This window comes from Meleagris gallopavo, chromosome Z (assembly GCF_000146605.3).
Source record: "Meleagris gallopavo isolate NT-WF06-2002-E0010 breed Aviagen turkey brand Nicholas breeding stock chromosome Z, Turkey_5.1, whole genome shotgun sequence".
Taxonomy (NCBI): Eukaryota; Metazoa; Chordata; class Aves; order Galliformes; family Phasianidae; genus Meleagris; species Meleagris gallopavo.
In genome coordinates this window covers 59,581,032-59,589,599 of record NC_015041.2, presented here as the reverse complement: position 1 = coordinate 59,589,599, position 8,568 = coordinate 59,581,032, and the positions used below count along the sequence as shown (strand labels likewise).

The 8,568-nt window shown below is 43.0% G+C and overlaps 1 protein-coding gene across 1 annotated transcript in view; it reads right to left on the bottom strand.

The window, feature by feature from the left end:
• The window catches only part of PTGR1 (prostaglandin reductase 1), a 9,205-nt gene extending 1,757 nt beyond the window's left edge, over positions 1-7,448 (bottom strand). The window contains exons 1-9 of the mRNA XM_010726140.3: positions 7,430-7,448; positions 7,044-7,146; positions 6,464-6,570; positions 4,660-4,705; positions 3,917-3,976; positions 2,514-2,681; positions 1,581-1,698; positions 1,129-1,284; positions 783-888 (exon numbers count right to left, since the gene is read on the bottom strand). Coding sequence (XP_010724442.1) covers positions 783-888; positions 1,129-1,284; positions 1,581-1,698; positions 2,514-2,681; positions 3,917-3,976; positions 4,660-4,705; positions 6,464-6,569 — 760 coding nt within the window. The 5' untranslated portion in view covers position 6,570; positions 7,044-7,146; positions 7,430-7,448. The remainder of the gene's footprint in view (positions 1-782; positions 889-1,128; positions 1,285-1,580; positions 1,699-2,513; positions 2,682-3,916; positions 3,977-4,659; positions 4,706-6,463; positions 6,571-7,043; positions 7,147-7,429) is intronic.
• Between the last annotated feature and the right edge of the window lie 1,120 nt (positions 7,449-8,568).

Sequence of the window (8,568 nt, the reverse complement as noted above, 5' to 3'; positions counted from 1 at the left end):
AAAAAGAAATTATACATAATGAGAACGCAAGCAAAGACAGAAAAACAGGAAAAAATACATTTTCTTCAGTAATAAAAATGCATGATACCTACCTCCTCTCCCCTCTCCCTCCCCCTTCCACCTGAAGATGCCCAGATTTAAAGCCATCTGGGAGTCTAAGGCCAGTCAGCCATCAAAGAGAATACAGTTCCTGAAGCCTCCAGTTTCTTCTAGAAAGTGGTTTTGGAAAACTTAATGCTATTAAAAGCGAATATTAAATTCAAACATATTTACCAGCAGTTGCATCAGTAACTGAAGTCCTGCACTTAAGAAATGTGGGAATAAAAACAAAGAAAAAACCCAACCACACACAAACTAAAATGAAGCTACTTCATCTAAAAACCTCAGAGAAATCTGTTCTCATAACTTAAACTATGGACTGTGTAAATTATACCATTTCACCACATTTGCTGCCTTCTACTGATCTGCATCTGCTCAGAGCCCTGGGGAATGTCATTTCAGCCAAGTTTAGTCTTGCCTCCATTTCTAAACACGAGTTCTCCACCTGATACAAGCATGTGGTAAGGAGAATGTCTGTGTGTACACATAAGAAGTGTGGTCACACATCAGATCCCCCAGAGTTTGTTAGTTCATTACCTAAATGTACACAGGCAACTGGCACATTGGGAAAACAAACAAACAACCAAAAAAACCCAGCAAAACTTGAGCATCTGCCACTATGTTTTTCACTCTGCCATCACCAAATAGTGACTAAACTCAGACACACAAAAGGAGGCCCGCACCTTTCTGAGGCACAGTGTCATTGTACTGAGAGATGGCTCCACAGACTGCAATCCTTCCATATTTCTTCATGTGGTTGATAGCAATAGCGGCAAATTCTCCACCCACCTACAAGAACAAGACCACAAGCAGCATTAGAGAAAATCCACAGATAGCTGGTTTGCCTCTCAGCATTTGTTTTTTGTGTTACTTATCAAGTCAGCTGCAGAAAGAAGTCAAGAAAGGAACAAGCAAGCTGTAAGCTCTTACAGAAACTATGTCTCAGTTAGATGGAACTCAGTATCGAGTTCCTGCAATAGGCTAAGGAAATGAACAGCTAGCTCAGGACAAGGATCTTTCTGAACTCACATTGTCAAAGAAACAGTCATAGCCATCAGGAGAAGCCTTACGCAGGGTTTCATCCAAGGATGTAATCGTCTTGTAATTAAAGGCTTCATCAAAGCCTATTTTTTTCAGGTAAGCAACCTTGCTATCTGAGCCAGCACAGCCCACCACTTTACAACCCTGCAATGAAAGAAAGAAAGAAAGAAAGAAAGAGCATTTAGAAATGTTTTTCAACACAGGCTCACACTGTGAATGCAAGAGTGCTGGGTGGAAGGCTCATTTTTGAAGTCAGGTGGTTGTGAATATGAGCTCCTACGCTCCAAAGCTTTGCTAAATCTTCAGGAGCTTTTTTCATCTCAAAAACTTACTGAATGCACATCTTCACCATTGTTTGTCCTGCTGATCCTTCAAGGCCTTGTTCTTCTGTCTCCCACAATAGCCCTCCAGTGCAAGTCTGACCAGTTCAAGCCACTCACCCCTATTTTAGCAAGCTGTCCCACCACGGAGCCCACAGCACCAGCTGCAGCATTAACCAGCACCGTCTCTCCTGGCTTCATCTTGCAGACCTCAAACAGACCGAAATAAGCAGTGAGGCTGTGAAGAAAAAGAAAAATGCTCAGTGTGGAATAAAAGAATTCAGACATGGAAGTGTGATTTGATCTCATTAAACTAAAACATCAGCACAACAAGAACAAGGTTGAGATTTATTTATCCTTGAGGAAATACTACTAAAAAAATCCAACTATAGAATTTCTTAATTTTGCTTATGAGACAAACTTTTTAACTTGTCTTATTCTTAAGGACCGGCTGTAACATTTTAATACATGCTACTGGGAAGCAGGGTGATTGATGTACAATTCCATCTTATGTAAAAACAGCTTTCCTTGTGCTCACAAGTTGAAAGGCTAAGCAACATGACCAACTGGCTCTCAAACCCAACAGATTTTTCTTTAATTTCTTCTATCTTAGTGCTTCAGGCTTAAGGATTGCTATTTCACTGTACTTTGTGACAGCTGTATTGTCATTTTGGGGGCAATTCCGGAAATATGGCAATAGATAAAAGCAGACTAGCCCATATCCATAAGTCAAGTTTTAGTCCTTCCAATCAGGTTGATTCAGACTGGACTTGATTTTTTCCAGCCCTTCCTGGATTCTCTTCCTGCCTGACCACATAAAAAGGCATGCTAACCTCCAAGGCAAATTTCTTCTGATCCAAAAAATGGGTTAAACTTCAGGCCCTCTACAGGGCAAAAGCATCCTGCATTACAGCTTTATTTATTTATTTATTTATTTATTTTAAACCAGAGTGATCAGACAGCAGAAAAAGATCAGGCAAAAAGATTTTCTGATCTTTCTGATCCTGCAGAGCAATATCCAGAGGATAGCTTCCTTTGGACCTTGATACTCACCCTGGCATACCAACTGTCCCAAGTGCTAGAGATCTGGGGAGTGATTCTGGCCAACCTGCAGGAAGGAGATTCAGGTCCGTCCCATCAGAGATGAAATGAGTTCTCCAGCCTTTATTAGCCACAACAAAGGCCCCTGCTGCAAAAGCTGGATTCTTGCTTTCTACAATCCTGCTCAAAGGAAGAAAAAAAAAAGAAAAAAGAGATATCTACGAGACAAGTCTTTTTGGGGGCCTTCCTCTGATTCCTGTTGTCCTTTGATGCAGGAGAAAAAAGTACTTTGTGTCAGGACACTTAGCCCATACCCTGCTGATGTTTTTCTTAAAATGGTTACTATCTCTTGGGTGAAATGATGCTAGACTTAGCCTGACCCATGAAAAACCTGATGTTCTATATAGATGCCATTACTTTTTTTGTTTGTTGTTGCTGTTGTTGTTGTTTTTGATTGTTTGTTTGCGTGCTTTACCAGCATCATCTGCTATGAATTCAAACTAGGCTTCTATGAGCTCCAAGGCACAAAAGAGGACACTGAGATTGAAGGATGGAAAAGTAAGAAACTGAGGCACAAATATGATATTAAAAGCATTTGCTTTCTCAGAAAACCTGCACCTAATTTAAAAGAATTTAAAAGTTGAAGATCCTGGATATGGAGCCTCTTGGGATAAGCAAATGCTTCTTAGGGAAGGCAATATCTAATAACAGAAGTTCATACTTGGGGTATCTCTATGCCAAATGAAAATTCTGCTTTCTTAGCCCAGTGAGAAAATTTTCCTGGGAAGGAATAATTAAGCATCCTCAAAACATTGAAAATGGATTGTTTTTTGTTCAGCTTGTTCTATTCCCCGATGTTCTTCCAGAGAAATGCAAGAGTCAGAGGTCACAGATGTTCTTGGGCAGCAACTTAGAGGCAGCGCAGCAGGAGCAAGCTGACAAAGGGAAACATCTATGTAGCTAAATCATTACAACAAGGTTGGATTACGGTCATATAGCATCTGGCATTTTAGAAACAGTCACAGCTGGAAGAGACTTCATGCATAGTCTTAGGTATGCAATTACTGCATATCAGATTTTAAAATATGAAGTCGACACTTGGAGTCATGTTTAGTGGTTGGCCCTTTGTGCTGCTCCTTATAACTGTCTCTAGAAATGATAGTTTGTTGGCCTAGATGCTCTCCAAGAAGGCAGAAAAGGTTATTATAGAAGAAAATTAATAAATAAAAAATTATAAATTATAAAGAAATAAACAAAAACAGTACAGTATTCGAATCAATTGCATATATGAAAAAAAGGAATGCAACTTCTGCACTATTTGACTCATGTCAAGAGAACACATCACAGGCTGTATACACCAGGACATTCCTTTGACATCTGCCACATGGATGGATAAGATGAACAGAAGGTCTTACCTGGCAACCTGTGTCCCAATCATTACATCCCCTTCCTTCATGTCCCTTTTACTGTACGGTCTGTAAAGACAGGCAGAGAGACAGCTTACTGTAAGTAATCTTCCAGAGTAAGTGATGTCCAGACACTATAAAGTAGTCTGACCCAGAAATGCATAACTAATGAGTTTGAACACACTGCAAATATCTTGCCCTTGTAATAACATAATTGGATATTTTCCATAGACAGTTACTGAAGCACCCCATCAGTACCAAGCTGAAGTGTCAGGAACAGGACAGTATTAGTCTTCACTGCAAGGTCCACCACTACAAGAAAGCTGAGACTCCAAAGAATTATCTCTGAGATCGGGGCTAACAGACTTTTTCATAGCTCTGGGCAAATACCCAGTCTCCCTGTAATTGAACTGCTGTCTGTTAACAAAAACATATCAGTAATTTCCTATTAGAATACATATCCTCAAGTACAGGCTTGAGTAGATAAGCAAAGCAGATTCTGCAGCAGGGCTGTAGCCTCCTTTGGGCTCACTGTATTCTAGCTCAAAAGTCACCACAAGGGACAACAACAGGGTTCAGGAAAACTCCATGTCCACAGTGTAACTATCCTAATGTCCTGCTGAATCTGACATGGGACTCTGCTAATGTACACATTTTATACAAAGCAGACAAGCATATCTGGGACCCTGGCAACGAAGGATGAACCCAGGACACGTTTATTAAGGTTTGAGAACACAAGTGAGTTAACATACCTCATGTAAGGATCAACACTAAGAAACACTGATTCAAGCAGCAGCTCTGCAACAAAAGACAAAGCAAACAGCGGGGTAACAGCGTTAAAGCACAGGTTCCACAAATCAAAAAAAGTCACAAAAAAGCTATAGGAACTCCCAATAGTTTAAAGAGTGCTATTGGCATCAGATAGGAATAAACTACCAGAAACAACTAAGGCATTCTGTAGCTTTGTCTGGATTTAAACTGTGCTCTTATAAAAGATATCTTTGGAAGAATTGCTGGAAAGCTGGTTTCTCTTCAGTCCTGTTTGTCTTTATCTGCCTTCTCTCTTTGTAGAAGATTCAACAGGCCACACTTCCTAAACAAAGCACTTTTCTTTCACCTGTGTACGTCTTCCCAGGATTCAACCAGCAGAGGGTGGTAACAGACTCTGGTGAATGTCATATGCAACAATCACCTTGCCCCCTTGAAGAGGAAGAACACCTTCTGTAGGTAGTGTAATCTGCAATACCTGCCCACCTCTATCTAATAATGCTTTTTTTTTTATGGCCAGTGCATCAACCTAACAAATAGAAGCTAAAGATATATTTAAACAGATATTTTTCCATCGCTCAGAGTGGGCAGGAGGAACAGTCAAGGCTGTGTAACATCAAAAGAAAGGCCATGTTTTAAATGACTCTGTGTTCTTAAATAATTATAAGTTAAAGTACTAAGCATGTATGGATGTGTTAGAGCCATACATACCATAAGAATCCATAAAAGTACAACTAAGAAGAAATCACCCTCCAAACCATAAAATTGTAAGCCTAACTAGTTCTACTATCACTTTAATGAGGTTTATTTGACATGCCTCCTAAACTGAAGTAAATTCTCGTGAAGGATAAACAGTGGGGTGAGGTTCAAGACAGCATGGTGCAGAAGACTATGCAAAGCCAAAACCGTAGGTTCATTCATTTATCAGTATCTCTTGGGTTTAGCCACTTATTTTACTCCCAACTCTTTTCAAAACAGAAATTCACAAGTAAAACCTGTTCATTTATTATTCCTCTTTTTATTCTCTCTTACTAGCAGGGCAAATATCACAGATAAGAACTACCCAGAAAAAAAGAAAAAAAAAGAAAAAAAGATTTGGAACACAAGCAGAAGTCCTTCCATTTCTTTAAGTGAAAGACAAGCCCCCATCAACTCCTGCTCTAAGAACCTCCAAAAAGGGGCTCAGTCCCACCTCAGTCACTCTCTTGTCCCCCAGCTCTATCCTTCAGCATTCCCTCCCACTATGAGAAAAATAACAAAGAAAACCAGAGGTTACCATCTTCTCCAGCTTCCACCAAAGGATTTTGTAAGATAAAGCAACTTTACAACAATAAAGCACGTTTGCATTGTACTAGAAGTACCTCATTTGTTGCAGCCAATTCCTCTCTCTCTTTTTAAATTACGCTAATTGCTTTCTTACAGCGTCGGTTTTGAGGGCACACTGCTTCAGCGATTTTTTCCAGCATGCTTTATTTGCCAATATAGCTGAAAATCATGAGGCATCACTGACACGTGTTAAGTGCAGTGGGACTTAGGCCCACCAGAGTTGCCTGAAGGCTAAACACAGTTCAGCACATCCAATGTTTATTGTCAGATGTCTTTAAACACCCTAAACTTGCCAAGATACACATCTTTGAGTAATTGCCCTACCCTGACAATTTGCCGTAAGCCCTGCCAAACCTTTTGCAAACTCTGTGCGTGAGGAACACATGGACAGACCTACAGACGCACAGCCATTTGTCTGCAGTAAGCCAGCCTCCAGACAGCAAATGATGGCACTCCACTTACCTCCATCCTTCAGGTTTGCCAACTCCTCCTGTTTCATTTCAAAGTCGCTGGTTTGGGGGAAACCCTCAAAATGCTTCTTCATTACCCACACCTTGGCAGTCACCATCCTGCACAATAAACAGCACAAAGAGATGCTAAACGGTGCTAAGCTGCGAGCAAGGGCTGCATAGCGCCTCAGGGGACCACAAAACCCAAGCATCTTGACCGCCTGATAACTACACCCGAAGCCGCCAATCTCTGACACGCACTCACGGCCGAGGTCAGCCGGGTGGGAGGTCAGCCCCGCTGAGATGCGCGTCTCCGGGGCAAAGAAACTCGGGAGGCAAAATCTACTGGTTTAAAGAAAACGAGAAGCTTAACAAAAGGTTTAAGAAAACTGGGAAAAGCTTTTTCCCCGTCAGTAACAACCCCACCAGTGGAAAGAAATTGTTTCCGCGGTTGCAAGGCTCCGGGCTAAAACCCGGCATCGCATTGTCAATGGCGTTTTCCAAACAACGCGCAAACGAACAAGCGGCTTGCACGTGTTTTTCCCTCGTAACCTCATTCTCATTCTTGTAAGCGAGCAGGAAGAAGCTCATACTTAGATCGGGCGGGGATGGAAAGCTTCGTCTTCTGCTGTCTAGACTGGGTCGCACACCTCCGCCACCGATCCGGCCCGAGCTCCCGAAATCACGACACACGTCCTAGAAGACAAAGACAAGAGTTTCTTGGGGCTTTTATCGCCAGCGCAGGCACCGCCCCTACTTGCATTTGCCCCGGAGCAAGAGCAAAGTTCAGCCCTGCCCTCTAGCTCCGGGCTGTCCATCGGCCCGAGCTGGGCCGTCTCCCACCCCGCGGATGGAAGCTCGTGGCCCCGCGGATGGGAGCTCTGCCCTCGCCGCGCTGCCCTGGTTGTGCAGGGCCGGCGGGCTCTGCCCCCGCTGGGCAACACCAGCGTCCGAACTGCGTGCCTTCCAAAAAGCTCACATGACAAAGCGTTCCGTATTAACGAGCGAGCAGCCTGAGCCACTGTTCCTCGAATCGGAACAAAGGTCGGGGAAAGCTTGTAAGCAGCAATTACACTTGGATTGTTTTTATTATTGTTATTACCTTACTTTTAAAGCCGCTGGCCCTCCTTGACTTTTTCTAGCCATCGCTGCACTCACTGTGTATCGGAGATGCTTGCTTGTGCAACTCAAAATTTTCCAACAGCAAACTCTGTAAAAGGGCTAAAAGAAAGCTGACCTCACTCTCTTATTCACAGTACCGCGGTGTGCTTTTCCTAGTGGTGCATCCTGCATGCAGGCCAGGAACAACAGAGGTGAGGGATGTCTGGTTGGTGGCTGCTTGCCTGGGCAGAGCTCGCAGTGATTCAGAAATGCTTTGTCTCCCCACCCTCTGCCACCTCCCTTAGTCGGTAACTACTTAATTCCCAGCTTTTTGTCTCTTATCGGTGTGCCTCAAGATTGCAGCCCATTTCTTTACCTTCCCACCATTATCTCTCAATACCTTGTTTCTTCAGTTTAGGCGCAGAACAGGAACAGGCTGTCCCATTCCACCCTATCCTTTGTTTCATATTTCTGGTGCTCTTCGTTTTTCCAAGCATGAAGCTGCATAAATTTGTGTGATAATCTTGATGATATCACAGAATCGCAGAATCATTAAGGTTGGAAAGATCCTCTAAGATAAGACCTCTGAGATCACCAAGTTCAACCATCAACCCATCATCACAATGCCCTCTAAACCACATTGCTCTGTGTCACATCTACATGTTTCTTGACCTCCTGGAGGGATGGTGACATTACCACTTTCACAGAATCACAGAATGGCCAGGGTTGGAAGGGACCTCAAAGATCATGAATCTCCAACCCTCCTGCCACAGGCAGGGCCACCAACCTCCACATTTAATACTAGACCAGGCTGCCCAGGGCCACATCCAGCCTGGCCTTGAACACCTCCAGGGATGAGGAATCCACAACCTCTCTGGGCAGCCTGTTCCATCACCTTGCCACTCTCTCTGTAAAGAACTTCCCCGTGACATCCACCCTAAATCTTCCCTCCCTCAACTTAAAACCATTTCCTGCAGTTATCAACCCTTTCAAAGAGTTGATTCCCTTCCTGTTTGT